Consider the following 27559-nt stretch of genomic DNA (forward strand, 5'->3'; position numbering starts at 1 on the left):
AATCAACAATTTTGTTTTCATGCTTCATAACAGATGCTAGTGACAAACAAAATTAATTTCAAGTTTCTCGTGTTAGCTGAGGCAAGCATTAAAATGTTCCAGAGAGCAGATTCTGAGTGAAATCGTGCCATACCTATGGTTATTTTAAAAGATAAATGTCATTGATATTGACATGCTACCTTGATTGCTTTGTTCAAAATATTTTTTATTACACTCTCAAACTTGGTCGCAAGGAAGAACTTCTACTATGAGTTCTGAAGTCCCTTAACCACAGGTTCTCCTAAATGGGCATATTGAGGAACTTAACACCTATAGCTGGGGAGAACCAGTATAATACAGACCCAGCCTACCTCAAAGGATTATTTGGAGGGTAAAGTGGAATACAGTCATACCTCATTTTATTGCACTTCTCAGATACTGCGATTTTTACAGATCGAAGGTTTGTGGCACATCTGCTTCGAGCGAGTCTACCGATGCCACTTTTCCAACGGCATTTGCTCACTTCGTGTCTCTGTGTCACATTTTGGTAATTCTCCCAATATCTCAAACCTTTTCCTTACAGGTCATTATGGTGACCTGTGATCAGTGATCTTTGATGTTACTCTTGTATTTGTTTTGGGGCGCCACGAACCACACCCATATAAGACATTGAACTTGATTGTTATTCCATAAACTTAGTTGATAAAGCAGTGGCAGGACTTGAGAGGACAGACTCCAGTTTTGAAAGACGTTCTACTGTGGGTAAAATGCTATCAAGCAGCATTTCATGCTACAGAGAAATCGTGTGCAGCAAACTTCATTGTTCTTTTTAAGAAACTTGTACAGCCACCCTAACTTTCAGCAAGCACGACCCTGATCGGTCAGCAGCCATAGACATAATGCTCTTGCATATTTAATAGACTACAATGTAGTACAAACATAACTTCAAATGCCCTGGGAAACCAAAAAATTCATGTGAATCACTTTATTTTGCAACATTCACTTTATTGTGGTGATCTGGAACTGAACCTGTAATATCTCTAAGGGTATGCTTGTAATAGAGTTGAAGTTCTTTGAAATTTTTAAAAATAATATTGATATACACGTTTTTTATTCATCAGAGAAATCAAGCATGTCTTGGTGCCTATCATGGCACTGGGAAAGGAGGCGTAAAGTGCTGACTGCTCCCACAAGACACTGGTGGGTAGAGTGGTGACTACCCTGTAGAAGCCCTCAATCCCAACAAGTACATAGGCTTAATATACAGAGCTAGGAGCTAAAACGGGATAAGGACAGGGTACTACGAGGCACATGAGTTGCCCCTCAATCATATATCAGGACAAAGGAAGGCTTTCTGGGGGAGGTAACATCTAAGTCCTAAAAAAATTGAATGGAAATTAGCTAGGTTTTGGGGGGTTGGGAGCTAGGGAGTGCTGGTGGTGTTGGTTGTGACAGAGACAGGCACAAAAGGAAATAAAATAATTTCCTATGATTAGAATAGAGCATGAACGAGAGATTAACAAAAGATGAGCCTGGAAAGAGAGGCCATCGCTAGTTCACGGAGGGAAGGAGCTGTCAGTTATGTTAAAGTTTTGTTCCTTATCCTGTCTGAGGGAAACTGAAGCCAGAATGGGTTTTTTTTTGTTTTAATAAATTTATTTATTTTTTGCTGCATTGGGGGTTCGTTGCTGTACACAGGCTTTCTGTAGTTGCGGCGAGCGGGGGGCTACTCTTTGTTTTGGTGCGCGGGCTTCTCATTGCGGTGGCTTCTCTTGTGGCAGAGCACGGCCTCTAGGCACACAGGCTTCAGTAGTTGCAGTGCGTGGGCTCAGTAGTTGCGGCCAGCAGGCTCTAGTGTGTGGGATCAGTAATGGTGGTGCACGGGCTTAGCTGCTCCGTGGCATGTGGGATCTTCTCGGACCAGGGCTCAAACCCATGTCCCATGCATTGGCAGGTGGATTCTTAACCACTGCACCACCAGGGAAGTCCCCAGAATGGGTTTTGAGCAAGGTTATGACATAAATGGATGGACAATTTGATGACGTCTTTCTGACTTTACTGTGGAAAAACAGATTGGGTGCGGGGGTGGGGGTGGGGGGTTGGAAGCAGAAGGACAAACTATGAAACTGTTCAAGTAATCAAGGCAAGAGATGCGAGTGGCCTGGACTGGGGTGGTGGCAGTGGGCCCAGAAAAGAGTCAACAGAACTGACAGATATGTAGAGGTTACAATAAACAGGACTTGGTAACTGATTGGATACACTGGATGAGAGAAGAATCAAAAGCTTGGGCAACTGAAAGGGTAGCATTGCCATGCCATGGAGACAGGAAAGAGGGGGTAATAGCAGATGTAGGAGTAAAGATAATGAGTTTACTTGGAGGCAAATTCTTAAGAGATGTCCAAGTGGTGATGTCCAACAGACAGTTGGATCTTTCCTGAAATTTCTCTCCACTTTGAGAATAGGAGTTTGGAACATATGGAGGCCTTTTGAGAACTTTGTTATTAATATATTAATCTAATAAAAGAGGAGAAATAAAAATGAGAGAGTAAGTTATTTCTTTGGAAATAAGAGAATGTTCAGTCCAAAGTATGTGTGAGAGAGTAACTCAACCAAAACGGTTGGATGAAAAAGCTGCATTTCTGAAAAGAGAAAAGATCAGCCACTTAGCAATTATGTGCTGTGAGGTCATTTACCTTTTATGGAAAGGCTGGCATCTGGGGAGGAAATAATCTGCCCTCTGGCAATATCCCTCATCAGGGGCACTCATCCCCTTGATGTCAGAAAAGTCAGAGTGAATTAAAGCTGAAGTGAAAGTGTGAGAGACATACATGGGCCTTCACCATTACCTGGTCCAATTCCTTCCTTTTATAGAGAAAGGAACTAAGACAAGACCCAGAGAGTGTGACTGACCTGCCCATGCTCACACAGCTGGTCAATGGGATGTGTAAGCCAGATGTCAGCTTGGTGTCTTATTCTGCCCTTTAAAATCCAGATGAGATCAACCTGAGCCCCCATCCCATATCCTATGGAAAACCCCATGCCACCACTTCCCCTGCCCCCAACTTCTGTGAATGCCTGTGGGACTGACGTTTGTCCCAGTCATCTCTGGTTCTCATTCCCAGCGTTGGCCAAATTTCTCACTCTCTACTGTTTCTTGTGGCTCTTCTTTTAGCTTCTCCCACTGGCATTGAGCCAAATATGGGGACACCTCCTTCTTGACTTTTAGACCTCTACCCCCAATCAAACGGTACCAATCAGACAAGGCCACTCTGTGTTGCAAAGTTTTACTGACAATTTTAAAGTAACATGGATGGATATTATATCACATTAGAATATCATACGTATTTGTAAGTAAATATTGTTTAAAGTATCATTTATACCATGGAATATTATTCAACCATAAAGAAATAAGGAAATCTTATCATTTGTAACAACATGGATGTATCCTAAGGATGGATTATGCTAAGCGAAATAAGCCAGACAGAGACAAATGCTGTATGATTTCACTTATATGTGGAACATAAAACAAACAAAAAACAAGTTCATAGATACAGAGAACAGATTAGTAGTTGCTAGAGGTGGGTGTGGGCGGTGAAATGTGTGAAGAGAGTCAAAAGGTACAAACTTCCAGTCATAAAATTAAGTCATGCGTAGTGTACAACATGGCGACTATAGTTAATAATGATTTGAAAGTTACTAAGAGAGTAGATCTTAACAGTTCTCATCACAAGAAAAAAAAAAATTTTGTTACTGTATATGGTGACAGATATTAACTAGACTTCTTGTGCTAATCATTTGCAAAGTATACAATTATAGGATCATTATGTTATACACCTGAAACTTATATAATGTTTTATGTCCATTATACCTCAATTTTAAAAATAGCCCCTCTGCCCTTTTTTGACAACACAAGCACCAACCTGCTCCCATCTTAATCTCATTTCTCATGCTTTGGGCAACTGATTCTCTCCCGTTCCCTTTCCTGTTTCCTCTTCCCCTTAATTCTTGTCCCCTTGCCATTCATCCCATGTACTAATCAGAGGATATTCCCTCCCTAGAGAAACTCTGGAGGTACCTGCTAAAATATCCATTTTTCTCACCCCACTTAACAAATCTGGTCCTACGCTCTTTGCACTAAGCCAGGTGACTCGTCCATCTGACCTTGTAGAAAGTTCCTCCCAAATTTCCCAGGTCCTGCTCCCTGCCTGTCCCCACCTCAGGCTTTCCTGGGCTTGTTAGTCAGCATGAAACTCACATAGGCACGCATATGTTTTGAGTGACGTGAACTGAGCCTGCCAGTGTATACTATTGTCTTTTAATTGCTTTCAGCCCTGCAGACTTTGAACAGCTTTCTTCACCCTGCAGCTCAGCACTGATTTATTCAGCTTCTGCAAGCAATTTATTCACTTTTAATTAGACCCAACTTATATTTTGTCGGTAAAACAAACCAAAAGAATCTATAAAACAACTTTTAAGTGAAATCACATTTCTGCCTGGAGGGATATAAAAAATGAAATTGCGTATCTCATTTTACCTGCCTGTTACAAAGACAGGATTGCCCAGATTGTCTTTTTATTTCCCAAGACCTTTTGTCTTTCATTAAGGAAAAGACTTGGGAAATCAGGCTTGGAGTAGAGGGGAGAAAATGGGAAAAGGTCATTTTCAATAGAGAGCAGATATGTGAGCGCATAAGGCAGGGCCTCTCCAGGTTGGTTCTTTGGCAACCCCTGCCATAGAATATCTGGGAACTGGTTAAGAGAGCAGATTCCCCACCCTAGCCCCGGGCTTTCTGACTAGTAGGTCTGAGAGGCGGGGACAACAGATGGGGCTTCTCACTTGCCCATTCTTATACTTTCTGGACCAACGCCTGCTTCTGGACCAATACCCAAGCCCTCATATTCACTACTTGGCCACTTCTGCTTCCCCAGGAACTTGCCTCATCCTTCCTAGTCATCCACGTTTTCTTCCATCTCTGACAACCACCACTCCTTGATGTCTGCATTTATTCAATTCCCCATTGATAGCCTATCCAGTTACCTTTCCTGTGTATACATCTCATGTCTACAATTATTTTGTTAGGTCAGGAACTGTGCATTACAGATCAGTCTCTCGGCCAAACACCCTGCGTGCAGTCCTGGGCTCCCTTTACTACACCAGTGTTTCCAACCTTTCAGAGCCCAAAGATCTCTTTTGTCATCAAAGAATTTTACAACCTCCACCTGAAATTTGCTATAATTTTAATTGCAAAATGCACAGCAGCTGAATCCGATTGTGTATTTGGTAATGACTTTATACAAATTTACAATATATCTATCTTAAAAGTATCTGCCACACTTTAAAATAGGGGCTCTCATATGTAGGCAGCATATAATGTGTTCCATCTACAGACTGTGCCAGGAGCACATGGGAATTCTCTGACCTCTTGCTGTCAGCGGTCTACCTCAAGGGCAATGTTGAAGGGCCAGAGTTTAGGAGCTACTCTCTTGGCCTCAAATTTGAAGCAGGACACGCAAGTAGAAGGTGTCAGAGTATTTGGAAAATGTAAACTCTTCCTTCAGCTAACGGCAATAATGACGTTCTGACCATGTCCTGTCGTCGTGCTGCCACGTTACTCCAGTAGCACTCACTGGATTAATCTGTTATTTAACTCTCTGAAGAAACGTCTTTTAATCTGCGACCTGGCAGAGACAACCAATACCCACCAAAGATTCTGTGTGCTTCCCATGTAGCCCAGCCTCCCTTGCAGTTAGGATGAGGCCATGTAACTGATTCTGGCCATTTGACTATGAGCAAGGTAATGTTATTCACTTCTGGGTCCTTGTCATGGTTATATTTAAAGCCACATGTTGAGATCATGGGGTGGAGGGAGCCTGGATCCCTGAGTCACTGGATGGAGGTGAATTACTTGGACCTGCAAACTCTTCGTAGATTGTGCTAAACCACTGAGATTTGGAGGCTTATTTGTTTCACAGCCTAGCCTAGCTTAAAAGTGAAAAAAGAGCTTTTAAGGAAAGGAACTACTAAATGCCTAGATCCATGCACCAAGAAAAAGAGAGAGAGGGAGAGCTTGGAGTGTTTGAGAATATTGAGCAGCAAGGAAAGAGGTAGGCAGGAGCTGCATCCTATAAAGAAATGTAGGCCACAGTGAGAAGTCTCGATTTTGTACAAAGGCAATCAATCATAAAGAGCATTAATAAGAGAACTGACATGATCTAACTTACACTTTAGAAAAATAACTCTGGCTGCTATGTGAAGGCTAGATTGGAAAGGGAACAAGCAAGGATGTAGGAACCAGTTAAAAGTTTGTTGCAGTCATCCAAGACAAGAGATGCTAATGCCTTTTTTAAAATGGAAGCAGTAGAAATGTTGAGAAGCTGATGGATTTGAAGAATATTCAGAAGACAAAAATGGATAGAACACAAAGATAGATTGGCTGTATCAAATGAAGGAGGAATCAAAGTTAATGATTAGGTCATTTGGGTAACTGGAGATGCTATTCATAGAAATAAGGACTACTGGAGCCAAAGTGAATTTTGGAGAGAATCCAGGAGTTCTAGAAATGATAAAGTTGAGATACTCAGCAAAGAAGTAGAGATGGCAGGTAGGCAGTGGGATTACCACTGTCCAATACGCCATGAGTGAGGTTTGAGCTCCAAATACACTGAATGGGAGATAAGCTTGCTGGATCACTGGTGGTGCCCTAAATGCTAATGAACTCGGAGGATAATGACGTTTAACATGGCAGAAATATCTTCTCATCTGTTTAAAAAATAGTTGTCCTTGAAAATCTGTTGGAGTAAGTCTTTTATGGACCGAGGAGCTAAGAGAAAATCAATCAGGTAAAAAACATTAACTAGACTCGTGATGGACACTGAGTGTGGCATGCTGATAATACGTAAGTTTTATAAAAATCTATCTTTTGATCGTTCCTTTCCCACAATGGTCCCATAGGATTTCATTTGTCAGGTATTTTCATTCTCTTCTACAGAACTGCATCCTTTGGTTAATTTTATTTAAGGTGATTGCTGTTTCGTTCTCACTCTCCCCACACCTCTCACACTCCTCCCACTTTCACCAACCTCTAAAAGCAGCCATCCGCACCCCACCCTGTGCAAGGGCCTGCAGACTCGGTACTTATTCAGTATTTCTTCCTCTCTAGAGGAAGGCAGCATCTGGCATCCTAATTATAGGACACGTTTTGTGGTCTGTGAATGAGGCACAGTCACAGCTTTTGCCCTTCCCTTTGGGAAGGACAGAGCACTGTGTAGTACTTTCAGGAACTGATGGCACATAGCAGCTCTATGTAGACTCCTGTACTGAATTCAAGGCCAATGGAGACTCTGAAGTTGAGGCATCCACAAGGCTTCTGCCCGAGCTGAACTCTACTGCAGGATAAGGTCTCCCCTTTGACCATTCCTTTCTCATGAAGCCTTACTGAACTTTCCTGGAGGGGTCCCAGAACTAGAAACCTTAGTGAGCGGCTCTCAAACCATGATTTCTGTTTTCTGGCCTGCGACCAAAGACATTTCTTTGAATCTAAGACGCTATCAATTTAATAATGTTGTGAGGAAGCCTGCCGGCTAGCTCAGTTGGTAGAGCGTGAGACTCTTAGTAATGTTACGAGGGTAAAAAAACAAAGAAACATTACCATATCAATAATGCGACACATCCTAGGTTCAAAACAAATGTGAAAAAAAAAGTTGGACTTCCCTGGTGGCACAGTGGTTTAGAATCCGCCTGCCAATGCAGGGGACACAGGTTCAATCCCTGGTCCAGGAAGGTCCCACATGCCACAGAGCAACTAAGCCCGTGAGCCACAACTACTGAGCCTGTACTCTAGAGCCCACGAGCCACAACTACTGAGCCTGTGTGCCACAACTACTGAAGCCTGCATGCCCAGAGCCCATGCTCCACAATAAGAGAAGCCACTGCAATGAGAAGCCCGCACCCACAACAAAGGTTAGCCCCTGCTCACCTCAACTAGGAAAAGCCCATGCGCAGCAACAAAGACCCAACACAGCCAAATAAAAAAAAATAAAAAAAATAAAGGTATACCTCAGATTCTAGCAAATATAGGTTTTCCTGAAATGGACTAGGAAGAAATGACAGGTTCTACAGAGAAATTACTCTATTTCCCTTATTTTTGTTTCTTCATCTGTAAAATGAGTATGGGTAAAATACTACATAAACGTGAGGGCCATTTTCTTAAGCAAATCCAGTCAACATAAATGGAAAAAGCAAAATGAATAAGAAATTGATGATAAGATTATTTTATTGGAAATCTTTCCTTGATCTAGTAAAATGCTTGGGGAATGGATAGGAATGTGGTCACTGGACTTTTGCTTTAATTCAGGTTGATGAAAAACCTTTTGTTGCTGTTGCCTCTGTTGTTCTGAAACTTCTGTGACAAGCAAACAAAAATCTTACAAAACATGTTAGCAGTCTTTCCTGCAGTAGTTGGAAATACCTCAAATAATGAAAATGGCTGATACTTTCTGGGTGATTGGTGATGTTTCTGAACCTGGTTTCCAGATAGCAAATAGAGTTATAGATGGTCTAGGACAAATGTTGTAGTAACAGGACAACAGTTTTATTTTAATAAAAGTCGGACCTGTTAATGCCTATTAAAAAAAATAATGTGTGTCAGACTCCTAATTTCAGTTATCAGTGCTTTAGCACAAAGCCAAAGTTGATTAAGCTTTTAAAAAGTGAGTTGACTTGAAATAAAATATACTGCATTTAATAAAACAAATGTTATTAGGGTATAGCAAGAATTGGAAAGATGACTCAAGAATGCTTGCAATTTGGGGAAAACTGATATAATTGATAGATTTGAGGACACACTAACCCCAGACTATTTCTTCTAAGGTGGTTATTGTTTAACTCAGTGTCTAACAGGAAATTGTTTTTGTAAGATTTACACATTTTGTCCTCAGGGTGGAGTGCTTTAAAAACCCCTGTGGTTAACTGAGGATGAAACTTTCTTAGATTCTAATTAATTCTAATATCAGGATAGGGTACTATTCTTCAAGAATCTAAGTGTAGATTAAACTTAATTTTATAGGGTCCCCCCACTCCCACGGTCCTGACCAACTGATATCCTTTTCAGAGAACTGTACATGAAGGGAAAATAATTTTCTAGTAACAACTTTTTCCTGCTTTCTAACACTTGGGTCTTTCCATTTTTAAAGTCAACATGTTTACTGTAGCCACAGGAAGCCTGCAAATGTAGCTTCTTCCTAGGTTGCTCACTTACATCCAGACACACACACACAATTTTATGCAGTTACTTCTCATCTCTTGATCTCAGCTCAGTGAACCCCACCTCCTCAGGGACGGGGTCACATCCCTCTGTCCTGCAATCACATTGCACCCTCTTCTCCTTTGTAGCACTTATCCTGACAAAGGTTCAATAAGTATTTTTTTGATTCAATGAATAACTGGTTAATTGACCCCTAAGAATAAAAATGGAATTTGCTAAAGATGGGGTTTAGCTGAGTTCATTAAAATGTAAAAGCAAAGAACTAGGGTTAATTGAAAACGTGAGCCAGGCAGGATAGAGAAAGTTTGGGAATACGAACAGAATTTCTTAGCAAACTCTAATTAACCCAGTATTTTAGACTAATGGTCCACCGTATAGAAATACTCCCCACACACACCCCATCTAGGGGACATGCTGCCCAGTGGAAAAGTGATATTGGTGCCAGAGAGGATTACTGTCTCAAGCCAGAGGTGATCTGAGTGTTCATTAGCAAAATAAGGTAATCCCCAAGTTTATTGTTAGTGGAAAGTGCCATTTCGGGAAAATTAGAATGAGAGAGAGATTTTACAATCGGAAGGACCTTGGAGAGTTGCTTCAGATATGCCCCTCCCTTTCTGAAAGCAGTAATAAACCACAGCTCGGATAAAAGAATTGCACAATCCCCCTTTGTTTCCTGTTCTACTTTTGGAAAGAAGTGGCTTCTCTGGAGCAAAGGGGAAGCAGTGGGTTACGGAGCTGCCTCCCCGTCTTGGTCCATCCAGCCCATTCTCGTGTGCTTCACACGGCCTGGGGCCCACAGCTCTGCTCCCCGCTTCCCTGCCCAACACCCTCCAGGACTTCTTACTCTCAGCGTAATAAATAGCTCTAACAGGCCACCTCGCCCTTGCCTGCCTCTCCACCCTCACCTTTTGCTACTCTTTGTCCCCTACTTCATGGCCTCTATAGAACAGTCCTATGAACTTTCTAGAACCAGTTCTTCTGCCTGGAACACCCTTCCACAACCTCCTACCTACCTAGCTAACTGTGTATATATACACATACGCATATATGTATACACACACATATACATACACACCATTGAAGTGTCTTGCTCCTTAACCCATAACTACTTTAGGATGGATTTCCTGCAAGCAAGAGCAATTTCTTTCTTTTCTTTTTTTTTTTTAGTATATATTGATCATCAGCTTTGTGAAAGGTCGTATGCAAGTTGCTACAGATAATCCAAAAGACATGATATGTGGCCCCTTCCTTCAGATTCTTTGTTTCAAATGACTGATGAAAAAGAGCTTATTTACTAAATTCATATATATTATTATTTAATTAAGTACTGACTAAATATAGCCAACTGCTGAAAAGGCTGGATCAGGTAATACATGTATGCGCGGGGAGAAGTAAGATTTCAATGCGTGCAGGAGTTAGGAAATGACACTAAAGTCAACGCAAGGGAAAGCAGAGCTGAGATGGTTTACTGTTGACATCATCTGAGTACCTACCTCTAACCATACTTAAATATAATCTAGCTAAATAAGTCAGTTTCCTTCCTCCCCTTATTTTTCTTTAGCTTCTTCTTGCTGACCTCTTTGTTGCTTTTTATTTTTTATTAATTTTTATTGGAGTATACTTGCTTTACAATGTTGTGTTAGTTTCTGCTATACAGCAAAGTGAATCAGCTATACGTATACATATATCCACTCTTTTTAGGATTTCCTTCCCACTTAGGTCACCACAGAGCACTGAGTAGAGTTCCCTGTGCTATACAGTAGGTTCTCATTAGTTATCTATTTTATACATAGTACTGTTTATATGTCAATCCCAATCTCCCCATTCATCCCACCCCACCCCTTCCGCTCTTGGTTTCCATATATTAAGAACAATTTCTTATATAACCACCATGTAATTATCATAATCAGAAGATTTAACATTATTAAGATCCTGTTTCTAATCCACATTTCATATTTAAATTTTTCCCATTATCCAATAATGTCTTTTATACCTATTTTATCTCCCCCGGTCCAGGAGCCAATCCAGGATCACACATTACTCTTAGTTGTCATACCTTTTTAGTCTTCTTTAATCAGAAGCAGTTCCTCTGCTTTTCTTTGACCTTTGACATTTGAACAACCTAAGCCAGTAGTTCTGGAGACCAGCCCCCAGGCTGAGATTTTTCAGTGTTTCCTTGTGACTACCACAGAAGTGGCGTTCTCAGTATATCGTATCAGGAGACCCAGCATATCCAGTTATCCCAAAATGGGTGATGTTTGCTTTGATCTCTTGGGTAAGGTGGTGTCTGCCACATTTCTCCACTACAAAGTGATTCTCTTTTTCTTTAACCATTGTAATTAATAACTTGAAGGAAAGATACTTTGAAACTATGCAAATATTCAGTTCCTCATCAAACTTCATCTACTTGTTTGGCATCCACTTTATATCTGCTTTGCTTTTAAGTAAGCTCATTTTACACTGTTAATAAAGAAAAGAATATAATATGATAAGTGGACTTTCTCAATTGCCCCACCTAAAATACCTGCATCTCCCGTGTCAATCCAGTCTTCCTTTGTGAAGACCTTATCACGTAAAATTGACAGACATCTGATATGTATGGCATTAGCCAAGGCAAGATTTCTTGTTTGCATTTTCCACTCTATTCATGAATGATCTTTTCCTTTCCTTTCCTTTCCTTTTATAATAATAATATTTTTGAAAAAGAATCCATGAAAGGGGCATTTATTTTAATAATGAGAAAGAAGATATACATGATTATTTCGGGCTTACCACATGTCATAATATTGCTTTTGTCTCGTTATGATGGGTGTCAGTAATTGCATTTACTTTTTTTCATGCTTGATACAAGGACTCACTTAAGACTCTGAAGAGCTTCTTTCAGCCTTGGGGTCTGTGCATTAGAAATCATTTGGGTTCATTAAAGTCATGAGGAGAATTAGGGTAAGGGTCAGATCATAGGAGCATCAGGAAGGTAAAATATTACCATTTAAATGGGAAATGGAACTTCTCCTTCAGTGAATCACATTTTCAATGACAGATGGGGTTGCTCACTGTGAGATTAATAATGCCTGACATTCCCTCATCCATTTATTCAAAAGAAAATCATCCTGCAAGCCTACTAGGTGAGAAGCAAACTATCTACAACTTCTAACCTTATAAAGTATGTATTTGAATTAATTCTACTGGGTCTCTAAGCAAGATGTGGCCAAAAGGAACCTTGAGAGCTTGCTTATAGGTTCTATTAAAAGAGCTCAGAAACTGGAATATCCTAGATAAAGCAGCCTCCTTCCTCCATCTAGGACTAAGGGCTCAGTTTCAGAAACCACCAGATGGAATGGCAAGAAAGAGAGGGGTCTCCAGCCCTCACCCCCAGACAACCAGATCAGGAAAAGCCCATGGCGTTCATGGAACCGCATTCAGTGCAGTCCAGTCACCTCAGGCCCAAATTTCCTAGGAAAGAGACTTTCTCTTGTTTCACCAATCACTCTCACGTGAGGTTCTGACCACAAATGAGCGCCTCTGAAATATCATCAGTATCAGAAAACTTTAGAGCGAGGGAAAACCTAGAGAATAAACAGCTTTCCCTTTCAGACATGTCTCCACTTTTTATACTGTCCAATTTGTTCCTCACAAAAGGCTTGTGAAAAAAATTAGAGTAAGACTAGGTCTCCTCATACTCTGGTAAGGACACAACCCCAGAGAGGTGAAGGGGCAGTTTGGAGTCAGGAATGAACCAGAGCTAGAATTCTGAGCCCTGGGTTCACAGTCCTCCAGGCCCCACTTTTGCCCCATCGAGGTCATCTACACCCTCTCCATACCATCGACCAGCTGAAATACTTTCATGGCACTTATCAGAGTGTTAGTTGCATTTTATTTATATGATCATTTGCTTAATGTCTCTCACCCTAGAATGTATGAATTATAGGGATTGAATATATTTTTCTCGCCTCGTGTGCCACAGTCTACCTTGGATGGTTGGGTGGACAAGTGGATGAGCCAATATGCCACCCGTGTGTCGTAAACATATCCACACCTCGCGCTGACAAGCCTCATATTTCTCCTGACCGCGGTGATTTCATGTCCTTTCTCAGATCGTAGCTTGCTGCCAGACATGGCCCTCTCAGTGGACTCGTCTTGGTACCGGTGGCAGTGGCGAGTCAGAGATGGCCTCCCACAGTCTCCATCAGAAGCCACACCACTGCTGTCCCCGGAGGAGGGGGCGCAGAACTACAACCTGGCACAGCAGCGGGTCGTGCTCCCCAACAACAACGTATTCCACCGGGATTGGGCCAAGGTCTCCAGGAGATACTCTGGCAACAGAATCTGCACCACCAAGTATACCCTCTTCACCTTCCTGCCCCAGAATCTCTTGGAGCAGTTTCACAGGTATACGACCACTTGGCTGGACAGTACACACTTTAGAGCCAAGTATTTGCCACTCAGATGAACTCAGAAATGCTACCCTCTGGGCCAAATGCGTGTACCTTGAGAAGCTTTGTCATTCATTCGTTCATTCATTCAGTATTTATCAGATTCTACTCTGTGTTAAGCCATGTGTTGTGTATTAGAGATACATGAGCGAAAAGAAAAAGACACATTGTCCTGACTATATTGGCTAGTGAAAGAGACAGATGTTAATTTTAGGAATTATGTAAATTGGTGTAAACTGTAATTCAGATAGATACTTCCAAGGAGAAGGATATGGTGCTATTAGAGTGAGTACAAGAGAAATCGGGCCTAGTTAGGAAAGTCAAGGAAGACTTCTAGGAGGAAGTAACTGTGGAAGTCTAATATGAAAGAAGAGAATGTGTTAACTAGGTGGAAAGAGGCAGAGAGAAGTCAGAGAAGGGAGCCAGAAGAATGTTCTTTCGAACAGACCTTCATGTGCAAAGGCACTGTGGCAAGAGGGAGAAAGATGCACTTGGAAAACGTAAAAGTGCAAGCCACTCTTTTGAGATAATATATGCAAAATTATCTTTTAATTATAAAGCAAAATATGCACCTAGACATTATCCTAAGTTTTGTAATTATTAGCACCTATCATTTATTGAGCAACTACTATACTCTGGAACCCTCCATTGCATACATAACAAATATTCATCCCATGTAATATTTATAGGAGCCCTATAAAGTAGACAGTACTATCCCCATTTTAAATGGATTTGACTTTAAAGCCCTTACCATGATGTTCGAGGTGACACTGAAAGAGAATGTCATTTTTAGTTGGCAAGGGCTAATAGGGAAGCAGTAATGCGGCAAGTATATTTCTCTTCTCCACGGTTTTCACTCATACCTTGCTTGCCCCTTCCAGATGGGCTAACCTCTATTTCCTGTTCCTGGTGATTCTGAACTGGATGCCCTCCATGGAAGTCTTCCACAGGGAGATTACTATGTTACCGTTGGCCATTGTCCTGTTCATCACCATGGTCAAGGATGGCATAGAGGACTTCAAGAGACACCGCCTTGATAGAGAGATAAACTGCTCCAACATCCAGATATATGAAAGGTAAGGGAAATCATTCCTCTGTTTTCTCTGTGGCAAATAGATTATGCAAACTTATCAGTGTTTTCAAAAAATTGGTCTCTCTTCTCACATTAATTTTCTTCAATTCATGTAATTCAGTGATACTCAACCAGGGCAATTTTGCCCTGCAAGGAACTTTTGACAATGTCTGCAGATGGTTTTGGTTGCCATATCGGGAAGGAGGTTGCTACTGGCATTTAGTGAGTAAAAGCCAAGGATGATGCTAAACATCTTACAATATACGGGACAACCTTCCACAACAAAGAATTATGATCCAGCCCAAAATGTCAGTAGTGCTGAGATTTAGAAACCTTTAATTTAACTCGTGTAACTGCCATAAGAGCAGGGTTGAAACCTCAGGAACTAAACTCTAAGATTGACTGAATCATCTCAGGAGACCAAGTTCAGGAACAGCTCTTTGGAGAGTGACAGGCGATGTCTCCCAAACAGGAAAATGTATACTGTTTTTAAAGCATCTGTGGCTCTTGGCTAAAACTCCTTGCTTTTAGAACTTAGCCAGGTAGGTTTTAGGACCCAGAGTTGGCACACCTGTTCTTGGTTGCCTGGGGTGGAAAAGGAAGCTACCTGTGGGTGACGTCTGCATTCCAACAGGTGGAGTCTCAACAAATAGAAGGAAGTGACCTGGTGGGTACACACCTGTTCTCTGCAAGCTCTTTCCTTGTCATACTTCTCCCCTAGAGTTTATACACCGGCTTTTTACTTTTAGTTTTCCTTTTGAAAGAAGAGAGAAATTTTCAGCAGACAAGGCGAGTAAAAGATGTCAGGAACATCACTCGCTGACAGCTGAACAACGGAACTGATCAGGGAAGAACCTCTTTTATGGGGAGCTCAAGTGTCCTGCTATGAGAATTAAAGAGACGGGATTGAGCAGAGATGAGAAAGGAAGGCAAGGAAAGGCTGAAAAGGAAAGAAGACAGGAAACGAGTGGTGGTCTCCAACCTGCCCTTTGAAGGACGGTCCCACAAAGAGAACCCCAACAGACATTACCATGGGAATCAAATTAAGACCAGCAAGTACACTCTGTTGTCCTTCATACCCAAGAACATCTTTGAGCAGCTACACCGGTTTGCCAATTTCTATTTTGTGGGCCTTGTGGTTCTGAATTTTATCCCCGTGGTCAATGCCTTCCAGCCTGAGGTGAGCATGATACCGATCTGTATCATCCTGACGGTCACTGCCATCAAGGATGCTTGGGAAGACCTCCGGAGGTACAAATCCGATACAGTGATCAATAACCGAGAGTGCCTCGTCTATAGCAGGTAAAATGAAACACCCGGGGAAGTCTCGGCCCCAGCTCTGAGCTTTCTGTGGCTGCTGCCACCGCAGGTGCTGTTTCTAGAAGGATGGGGTAGGAAGATAGCATCATTTTATCACAGTGAAGCTGTTCAGTTCTCCACAATGGGGATTATGGTTTAAAACTGAAAAACATAAAACAAAAGGAATTGAGCCTTGAGTCAATCGTTGATTAAAATTAGGAAGTCTTTACTATGTGACATTTTCTTTGCTGTTTCAAATGTATTAGACATTTAAGAGTTTTGCATAAATTCACAACCATTTTAGGTCCAGTGTGGCCATGAGCACATTGGAGCAGGTTTGGAGACCCTTGGAGAAAAGTGGCATCACTGTTTTTCAGGAAAGCAGTAGGCAGTGTATTAGGAGAACCAGTCCTGGAGACACACTGCCTGGATTGAACGCTGTCTCGATCAATCGTTAACTCTGTGACCTTAGGCAAGTGACCTAACCTCTCTGAGACTCATTTTGTCCCTCGTAAAATTGGAACACTTCCTGAGGTGGTCGTGAGAATTGCATGTGATAATCCTTGGAAATTACTTAGCAGTGCTCCTGATGTATGATAAATACTCAGTTTGCAAACTGTAATTGCTTTATTTTTAGAATGTGAAATGCACATTAGCTCGATCAAGACTGTCCTTAAGCTTTCTCTCTGATATCCCAACCCAAACAAACATGGTTCACCACCTGTCTTGCCATGTACTTTAACATAATTTTATACCTGTCGTTGTCTTAGAAAGACTCCATTGAGTCAAAAACCAAACTGGGTTGTTAGGAAAAGGACACGCTCTCGATCAGTAAGGGAAGAAAACAGAGTTACCGTGTGTCTCAACTTTGTGACAATTCATGTAGCCCAGAAAGAAGCAAGGGAATGGAGGCTGGGCTTGCAGTGAGATTGCAGTGACAAAGAGTGCTTTCTAGGCTGGCAATAAGAAACTTTGGATGAGTCAGTCACTTAGATGAATACAGCAGGTAGGGGCTTGACTTCCTGCCAAATAAGGGGAAAAGTCCATCTCTCTCAAGAAGCACCATCCCTCTGACTTGTTTCCTCTGACCTTATGGACCCCAAGACGTTCTGCAGTTGCTCTGGTCCTTCTTAGAGTGAAAGGCGCTTGCTCCGATGTGTGCCCTACAGCTGTTTAGGGGCTGCTTCTTTCTAAGAAGTTCCCTTCCCCGGGGGAGAACATGGAGCTTATGACTTGGAGCTGGCTGATGACAGTTTATGAGGCAGACTCCACTCGGAAAATTGTAGCCTGGGGAAGCTTCTAAGGAGACCATGTAATGCAAGGGACTCAGCTGTCTCCAGGGCGCCCCTAAGAGAACTTCCGTACCTTCTCCTCAGCAAAAGATGAGCTTCTGTTCTGTTTGCCTACAGGACCAAAATTGCACATCTAAAAATATTAATCTGAAGGTTTGGGTTTTTTTTTTTTCAGCTGGATCTAATTGTCTTGAGTATTGTTAGCACACTGAATACCTAGAGTTGAGACTGAGTCATTCCTCACCTTTGAGTAAGGAGATTATAAAGAGAGAGAAAAAAAAAAAAAACTGTTGGAGTGTGCCGCCTTTCCTAAAGAGACTGATTTTTTAAGAAAACATTGTTTTTCTCTTGTCACCAATCCACCTCATCACTTTTTGTTTTCTGTCTTTCTCCTTTGTTGTTTTTCTCATGGAAGATGCACAGTGAGGCTGGTTCCTTGGGGAGGGATACAGGGGGACCTCAGCGAGCCTGGTTCTCTTCTCCCTGCTTTGCCAGAAATCCTCTGCCCTGAGCATCCCAGAAAAATAGGCCTGTTCTTGGGGATAATCTCAGTGTCAATCAGATCACAGACTGACCTGTGCTGGGTGCTGGCCTGATACAGGCCAGGCTGTTGTCATTCTGTTCTCAAAATAGCTTCCAGGAAAGTGGCAGAAAACTGAGGAGATAACAATCCAGAAAAAAGGCTCACTGGCAGGGAGGGACATACAGGTTTTTTATTTTTTAAAAACAAATAATATTATTTTATTTATTTCTTAATAATATAATTTCAGAGAAATTGTTCTAAAATGATTATAGATAAAAGTTTAGTGATAATAATGGGTTTGATCATTCTTCACTATTTTGGTGAATCATAGTTTAACAAAGAGAGTATTTGAAAACCAGGTTCTAAGTTCAGTTTATTTCAATACTTGATTATCATAGTTGTCAGGACTGAAAAATTACCTTGGAAAAGCACACATCGGGCTCCCCTGGTGGCACAGTGGTTGAGAATCCGCCTGCCAGTGCAGGGGACATGGGTTCGAGCCCTGGTCTGGGAAGGTCCCACATGCCGCGGAGCAACTAGGCCCGTGAGCCACAACTACTGAGCCTGTGCGTCTGGAGCTTGTGCTCCGCAACAAGAGAGGCCGTGACAGTGAGAGGCCCGCACACCACGATGAAGAGTGGCCCAGGCTCACTGCAACTAGAGAAAGCCCTCACACAGAAACGAAGACCCAACACAGCCAAAGATAAATAAACTAATTAATAAATTATTTTTTTAAAAAAGAGAAAAGCACACATCATGCAATTTGTACTTGGGAAGACTTTATGGTTATTGATAATGGATATACAAATTCCTATTTTTAATTGAAGTATAATTAATTTACAATGTTGTGTTAGTTTCAAGTATACAGCAAGGTGATTCAGTTTTATATATATTCTGTTGTGTCAGTTGAGATGCTCTCTACTGCAAGAAGCAGAAACCTCGACTTAAACAATTTTAACAATGAAGAGACTTTGTTTCTTAAGTCACTACAAATATGCTGAGGTGGGCAGGTGATCAAGCATGGTTCATTCAGCCAATCAGCATTCTAGCTGCAGCAGTTAGCTGTCCTTTTCATTCAGTCCCCCTCTGTGTCATCTTTACCCCCAGGTAGATTTCCCTCATGGCAATGAGATGGCTGCAGCAGCTCCAGCCCTCACATCTACATATAATAACCCACAAAGGGAGAAAGAAAAGCACTTCCAGAAGCATTCTTGGAAGGTCCAGGAAGCTTACTCCACAGATCCTCCTCATCTCTCAGTGACCCCAGTGGGTCACATGCCCATCCCTGAACCAATCCCTCTGAGCAGGAGATGAGATTACGCTGATTAGGTTATACCTGAGCCATAGAGCTCAGCATGAGGTTCACTTCCCTGAAAGCATATGGGCTACACAGGGAAGGTGAAAAGTCCAGATTTAAAAAATGAGGTCTTTCCAAGAGAAGGAGAAACACATGTTGGAGAGGCCACCACTATGTCCTCAACATCATCACCTTAAAATAGTTTTGAGCCTCGACTCCTTGTGAATTGCTTTTCACATATTAACAGGAGCAGACACACTTTGGGACATTCTGTAATATATATCCTTAAAGTTATTCTAACCCTGAAGTGGATTAATTCTATGAAAAACTCCAGAATAGGAAGATAGAAAATGCTAGCTGTTATTATTATCTTAAGTGATGATGCTGAGGGAGCATTTCCTTTTGCCAAACGTTGAAGATATTGGGCTGGCCAAAAAGTCTGTTCGGGTTTGTCATCCCATCTTACTGAAAACCCCAAATGAACTTTTTGACCAACACAATATATGACGGTATGTCAGGCAAAGAATACAAGATCTGAGAGGACAATTTTTTTCTGAGAAGCAACATGAAACTTATATCTCAAGCACTAGTTCTATCCATCTTGTCTCAATTTCACACATTTGAGAAGCTGATATCAAATGTCCTCATTTTTGTACAGTTGAATACTAGGACCCTAAGAATTTTGCTCACCTTAATCCCACGCATCATCCAGCCTAGACTTGTTTATACTGTGAGAGAATGTTTTTGCAAACAGCAGAAGCCTTGTTTACAGAATTACAATCCTGTTAGAGCATTTTCTTTTAATGTAGCAACTGTGCTTGTGGTCTAAAAGTGACCCATTAATCAGATTTATGGAATGACTTCAAGGAGAGATTAGCTTCAGAATTGTATTAGCTTAGTTTCTCCCAGGGCTCAATTTAATGAATCTAGAAACCATACCGAGCAAGAGAATTGTATTTTTCCATCCAGCTTCGTATATTTTTATTTGTATTCAGAAAACAGGCAACAAGGAAGCAGGAGTGGGAACTAAGGGAATCCATGAAGGTTTTTGTCCCCATATTGTAACGCAGCAAAAGCCTTCCAGTGTTTCAGCAGCCGAGCACACAATTATTCATCTGTTCAGCAAGTCTTACGTCTGAACCGAGTACGTGTATATCAACATGGAAGGCCCCATGTACCCTCAAGGGGCTCTCAGTCCAGAGAGCATGAGGAACTTGTAAACAGCTACAGTGTCCCTTGCCTATGGACAAAGGGTCACAGTCATGCATGGGCTGCAGTGACACATCTGCCTGCCAAAAACATCAGAGCCAGCTGAGGGAAGCCTTCTCTGAAGAGGTGACATTTCAGGAGGGCACTGAAGGATGAGCATTCAAATAGGTAAAGAGAACAGGTCAGCTCACAGCCTCTTCATGTGTCACCTGAAGGTTGTATGTGTGATTTATGCTGGTATCAAAAAGACCAGGATCAAGAGATAGCAGGAGCTTAAGAGAGAAATGAATCGATTAGAAACTTTATTTTATTTTATTGGCCACGCTGCATGGCTTGGGGGATCTTAGTTCCCCGACCAGGGATCGAACACGGGCCCTGGCAGCGAAAGCTCCGAGTCCTAGACACTGGACCGCCAGGGAATTCCCTAGAAACGTTTAAATTCTGACTTCTTACCAAGACTTGGAGATTCTCTTTTCTGTAAGTCAGGTGGCTGCTATAACATAAAAAGAATTCCAGATGCTACAGGATCGCGGCCGGTCTTCTGACAGCATGGCACTGAGGGCCTGGTTTCCCAGCTGTGGAAAGCTCTGCTGGAGAAGGCAGATGCCTGGCCTGCAGCCTGTTTTTATTTGTATGTCAGTTTCCTTCCGTGCCGGTGTCCCCATAGGAAAGCCTGAGAATGAGGAAACCAGAGGTCCTCATCCTGGGTCTGTCACCAATTAACTACATGACCTAAAGGAAGCCACTTAGGCAGTTGTGTCCCCATTTGTCTCATCTTTAAATAATGGTCATAGTCTCTCTACGGTAAACTTTGTGAAAAGATGTGAGATGACATGTCAGAGGGCTTGAACGTAGCAGAGCTATAGAAACAACTCTACAATGCAGTGCCAAAGGAGAGTGCTTAAAGCAGTCTCAGCAGGGATGTTTAAAACGTGACATCATACTGGACACTTGGCATCACACCAGGGCTTGTCTCAGAACTGCCACTTACTAAATGTGTGGACACTTGTAGTTACTTGATCACTGCAGCCGCCATTTCAACTCGTATAAAGTAGGGCCAGCATTAGCACCTATCTCCCAGGGGCATGTGGGTTGAATGAAATAATCCTTATAAACTGTTAACTCAGTGTCTGCACCATAATTAGCACTACATAATTTTTTAAATTTCCCTTCACTTCAGCTCTAATTTTTTCAATGTCAGGCCCAACCTAAGCCTTCATCTTTCTTGCTACATTTCCCACCCATACAAGGGAGGAATTGTTTATTTTATTGGCAAAGGTCAAGGACATTCACTGAGCCACATGTACCAGTGGGCAGGGTAACAGTGTTTTAAAAGCAAAAACTTATGCTCTGCTCTCTCATTTCTCTTCTATTCTATGTGGCAGGATTTAAAATCTGAATTTGGGAAACCCTTCTAGAGCCTGGACCTCTTTCCCCTAACTCCGTTTCCACGTCACTCCTGAGCACACCCAGACCAGGGTTTAGATTTAGGCGAGGGATTTAGGTGGCTTCATCTGGCCCGGAGCCTAAGCCACTTCTCCCAACCCAGCTTCTAACATAGAATGTACATTCAAATATCATGTTTGTGTGGCTCTTAATATAGTAGCTATTGGATCCCCATTCTACTATCATTTTCCTCCATATAACATCCCTCTGGGAAACCGAGAGGATATGAAATGATTGACAGGGTAGAATTCAGGCTTTGCCAGGGCCGTCCTAACATCGAAATACATTATGTATTCTTTACCCTAAAACTATATCCTCGGTTTGCTGCAGCTGTTAAATGAAGTAATGCATGTAAAATGCTTAGTATAGTTCCTGGCATTCAGTAGCCCTCAGAAAATGTTGCCTAAAATATTACTAAGGAGAGTTCGATAACCTTGATAGCCAAGAGTCACCATGAGCTTGACTCAAGGGGAGTAAGATAGACAGATCATTGGCTGGGGTTTTGAACCGCATAGAAGAGGACAAACGCTTTACCATAGAACTTGACTCCAAGCTATCATAACGTAGCAAACTAGGCCTGGGGAAAGAATCTGAAAGTGCACAAAACAGAGGATCATAGTGTCATTTGAAGCATGACTATGAAAAGTGCCACTGGCTGTAGTTGACAGACCAGCAGACCGCTGCATCCACTCTGCAGGTCTTTGCTCTGCATTTGGCACCAGCCAAGTAGCATCCTCTCTAAAGGGTCGGTTTTGCAAGTGCCCACCCGACTCCCATGGCCTCGCCCTGTGCTCACAGAAGGCCATAAACTATGTGGGCCAATTCAGCTTGTCATTTCAGGATAGAATGCATTAGGTTCTCCCCCAAACTCAATGGGTGGAAGAATCAAAAAACAAGAATTCAGGTGTCCCTGAAGCTCTGCACTTGTGTCAACAGGCGTGATTTGTACGTGAGCGGGTGAGCGTTTATAGCCTCTGATTTGCCATTATGGAGCTCACAATTCCAAAAGCTGAGGCTCCTGTTCCCGACCCAGCCTCAGTTATGTTTATGTCGCCAGGTTCTGAGGCGTCATCTGCTTAGTACTGCACTTTCGAACAGGACCAAGAGACCACGCTGAGCCGTGAAGTCCCCACAGCTATCACTCCTATGTCCTGGCAGACACACCTATGTGACCTTACACAAGTTAGATAACCTTTCTGGGCTTAAGTTTCCTCATCTATGAAACACAGATAACAATAACAATAAAAGTTGTGTCATTATTAGGCAGCTAAATGGTAACGTTGGTTAAGTGCTGGGCTTATTATAGGCACTTAATACAAATAAGTTTATTATATTACATTACATTAAATACATTATATTATATCATCTCATCATATCTATTCATATCATCCATCATATTATATTATTATGATATCATTTTTGGAAGTCTCCGTTAGTGCGTCCATAACAAAAAGAGATAGATGTCAAAATGACTTAAGATTAGGAAAAGCTTTTCCTCTACTGCCTCATGTTCAAGACAAATCTACAAGGAATCAATTAGTGAATATTTCCTGAACACTCCCCTGTGCACTAGACACCATACCAGACTCCACGTAGGTACGGAGATATAAGACCCAGGGTCATCCCAGCTGTCAGCAAGCTTATTGCATAGTTGAAAGTAGAAGACACATGAAACAATTAGGCCTCTGGGTGTTAATGAATTCACATAAATACAGATGCCCCAAGCTGCTGATTTGGGTCTTCATTCTTCCCGCCCTAATACTCAGGCCTCCCCAGATATATCTGGGCATCCTCAGGTATAGTTAATATGTTCATGTCCCCCAGTATTTCCATCCGAGCCAGGGGTCCGGGTCTCCTACCCACTCCTCCAGCCTCAGCTGTTTCTTTCTGGAGCTTGCCTGAGTCTAAAGCCCCCATCATCGTGGTCTGTAGCAAACAGGCGGGTGCGGGGACACAGCTGCACTCACTGCCCTCTGCCCCAGGCCCACGTTGTCTTTAGCGTAACTTTAACTTAACGCTAAACCTTTAACTGCTGTTCCATTTCCATTTTGTGGGACCAGGTCAGGACAGAAGCCACAGGACCCTTCCTCCCTTTTCAGTTCCTTCTCCCTTGCTAAGCTCCTCCTCCAACCACAAAGCCCCACCCCTCATTCACGACAGCTCATGAAAATAGACAACCACACAGATTCTGTTCTGCTATCACCACAGCAGTGACCCTGTTTCCTCCAAGCTAATAATAACTGTGATGATACTAATAGCAGCAGTAAATGCCATTTGCTCTAAGGCCATTTCGTGTATTATCTTATTGAACTCTCACTTTAACCTGTAGAATAGATTTTATTTGTCCATTTGATAGATGAATAAACTGAGGGTCATAGAGTCAAGTAGTGGGTTCAAGGTCACACTACCTTGTATGTAAGAAGTAAGAAGTAGTTCTGGGTTGTAGTCAGGCTCACATGACTCCAGAGCTTTTAACCACCCCACGATATTGTCTCTACGTGAGCACACCACTGTCAAGACAAAGACCGTTGGGCATTTCAAGTATTCCTGAACCAGCTACAGGACGCTTGACTCTTCTTGGAGCCATGGAAAGAACAGAGGTTCCAACCCAAGTTTTGTTCCTATACACCTTGGCCAGGTCAGTTTCCTCACCGAAATTGGAGATTTATCAAATTTCCTCCAGGCTTTTTTTTTTTTTTAAGACTTTATTTTTTTAATGGATCTTTTGTCCATTTTTAATCGGGTTGTTTGTTCTCTTATTGTTGAGTTTTGAGCTAGGTTCACAGTAAAACTGAGGGGAAGGTACAGAGATTTCCCGTATACCCTCTGCCCTCACACATGCACAACTTCCTCCATTATCAACATCCCTCACCAAAGTGGTCCATTTGTCGAAATTAATGAACCAACATTGAGACATCATAGTCACCCAAAGTCCATAGTTTACAAGATGGCTCACTCTAGGTATTATACGTTCTATGGGTTTGGTCCAATGTATAACGACCTGTATCCACCATTACGGTATCATACAGCGTAGTTTCACTTCCCTAAATATCCTCTGTGCTCCTCCTGTTCATCCCTACCCACCTCCCAACTCCTGGCTACCACTGATATTTTTACTGTCTCCATAGTTTAGCCTTTTCCAGAATGTCTCGCAGTTGAAATCATAGAGTGTGTAGCCTTTTCACATTGGCTTCTTTCACTTAGCCATATGCATGTAAGTTCCCTCCATGTCTTAGCATGGCTTGATAGCTCACTTCTTTTTAGCTATGAATAATATTTCATTGTCTGCATGTACCATAGTTCATTCATTCACCTACTGAAGGACATCTAGATGCTTCCAAGTTTTGGAAACTACAAGTAAAGCTGCCATAAACATACATGTGTGGGTTTTTGCATGGCATAAGTTTTCAACTCGTTTAGGTAAATAGGATACGTGATTGCTAGATCGTATAGTAAGAATACGTTTAGTTTTATAAGAAACCACCAAATTGTCTTTCAAAGTGGCTGTACCGTTGTGCATTCCTACCAACAGTGTGTGAGTGCCTCTTGCTGTACCTCCTCACCAGCAATTGGTGGTGTTAGCGTTCACGATTCGGGGCATTCAAATAGGTATTTTGCGGTATCTCATTTTAATTCGCATTTCTCTGATGACATGTGATGTGGAGCTCTTTTCATGCTTATTTGACATCTGTATATCTTCTTTGGTGAGATGTCTATTCAGATCTTTTGTCCATTTTTAATTGGGTTGTTTGTTCTCTTATTGTTGAGTTTTGAGTTTGTTTTTTCTTTCTATATTTTGAATAATGAGTCTTTATCAGACATGTCTTTTGCAAAACACATATTTTCTCCCAGATGGTGGCTCGTCTTCTCATTCTCTTACCATTGTCTTTCACAGAACAGAAATTTTTAATTTTAATGATGTCCAGCTTCTCAGTTACTTCTTTCATGAATAGTGCCTATGGTGTTTACCTAAAAAGTCATCGCCACACCCAAGGTCATCTAGGTTTTCTGCTATGTTGTCTTCTAGGAGTTTTATAGTTCTGCATTTTACATTTAGGTCTGTGATGCATTCTGAGTTAATTTTTGTCAAGAGTGTAAGGTCTGTGGATTCTTCTTTCTTTCTTTTTTTTTTTTTTTTTTTTGGCATATGGATATCCATTTGTTGAAAAGATTATCTTTGCTCGGTTGTATTGCCTTTGTTCCGTTGTCAAAAGTCAGTTGACTATAATTATGTGAATCTATTTCTGGGCTATCTATTCTGTTCCATTGATCCATTTGTTTATTCTTTTGCCAATACCGCACTGTCTTGATTACTGTAACTTTATAGTAAGTCTCGAGGATGGGTAGTGTCCATCCTCTCCTTCAATATCGAGTTGGCTAGTGTGGGTCTTTTGCCTCTTTATATAAACTTTGGAACTAGTTTGTCGACATCCACAAAGAACTTGCTGGACAGCCCTGATCTTAACGATATATTTTTCTGGGAGTTTGCCCAGTAGCCAGCATCCAGAGCCCTTGGTCTTCAGTGGGCTGAATTTGGGTCCTTCTTTTCTGGACTTGGGGAACATGTTTGGATTTTTTAAGTTCCTTGTATTTGCACATTATGTGCCTGAGCCCAATTCATGAAATGTAATCACGGACATAAAGCGGGGACCCCAATGGCACGAAGAAGAAAATGCTGGGGCTGGCGGTGGTGGTTAGCCCTCACCATAACATTAACAATCATTGTCATCAACATCATAAAAGAAGCTTGTATTCATTAAGTACTTACTAAGTGCAAAACCAAGAACTCAGTCCCTTCCATGCATCATGTCACTAATCCTTCCAATAACTCTCTGAGACAAATACACGTATTACCTTCAACTGAAGAAATAGAGTCTCTGAAAGATTAAGTAACTTCCCCAAGTCACACAGGTAGTAAGTGGTGAAGCTGAGATTCAAACCCACTCTTAACCCCTAGACTGCACTCATTCTCACTGGCTTCCCCTTTCACCCTGCGGTAGCGATGCTGACCATCCTGGGCCTGACATTCCAGCTTCCTGAAGGACAGCCCAGGTCAGCCCATCATCCTACACTGAATGGGAAATCCCACAGACAACTAAGCTTCCTGATAAATGCCCTCTACTCTAGTTCCTTGAAACCCTTTTTACAAAACCCACATAGCACTTGAGCAATGGAAGCTTAAGCACCTTCTCCTCCTCCATTCCCCCCCTTTCACCTGCTTCCCCACAGGATCCAGTTGGTTATAAACCTCTCTTGCTGTTTATTTACCTCTTAATAAGCCCTATCTCCTCTCAGAAAGCCATTTAGCACTGCACCACTTGATTTCTCCCCAAGGCAGAATCTGCCAGATGGAGTCTTCGTCCCCAGCCACGTCGATTTGTCTTATTTTTAAGCAGCAGTGAACATGCCACAAAACTAAAATAGCAATCAGTTCCCAGGTGTGGACTCACTGAGCAGGGAAATGACCAGGAGTGTGTGCATGTGTCCACCCATGGCAGCTGTTCCGAACGGGCTGGATTAACCGGGGAATGACTCCTCAGAGTGGCTCCCAGCCAGCTGTGGCCACATCTGGGCATCCCTCAATGCAGAAGCACGCCGCTTTTCTGCCTCAGCTGGATTCAGCCACTCAGCACCTCCTCGGACTGGACGCCCCAACCCCGGAGCTATGTACCCTTGCCTTTTCCACAGTTGAGGAGGCAAAGTGGGCCCCCAGAGGATCAGGAAACCAGCACAGAATAACCCAGTGC

The 27559-nt window shown here is 42.1% G+C and overlaps 1 protein-coding gene across 1 annotated transcript in view; it reads left to right on the forward strand.

The window, feature by feature from the left end:
* ATP10B (ATPase phospholipid transporting 10B (putative)) overlaps positions 1-27559 on the forward strand; it is a 369516-nt gene that overhangs the window by 230161 nt on the left and 111796 nt on the right. Inside the window, exons 4-5 of the mRNA XM_067732943.1 lie at positions 13336-13630; positions 14556-14750. Coding sequence (XP_067589044.1) covers positions 13356-13630; positions 14556-14750 — 470 coding nt within the window. The 5' untranslated portion in view covers positions 13336-13355. The remainder of the gene's footprint in view (positions 1-13335; positions 13631-14555; positions 14751-27559) is intronic.

Source organism: Pseudorca crassidens, chromosome 3 (assembly GCF_039906515.1).
Source record: "Pseudorca crassidens isolate mPseCra1 chromosome 3, mPseCra1.hap1, whole genome shotgun sequence".
Classification (NCBI taxonomy): domain Eukaryota; kingdom Metazoa; phylum Chordata; class Mammalia; order Artiodactyla; family Delphinidae; genus Pseudorca; species Pseudorca crassidens.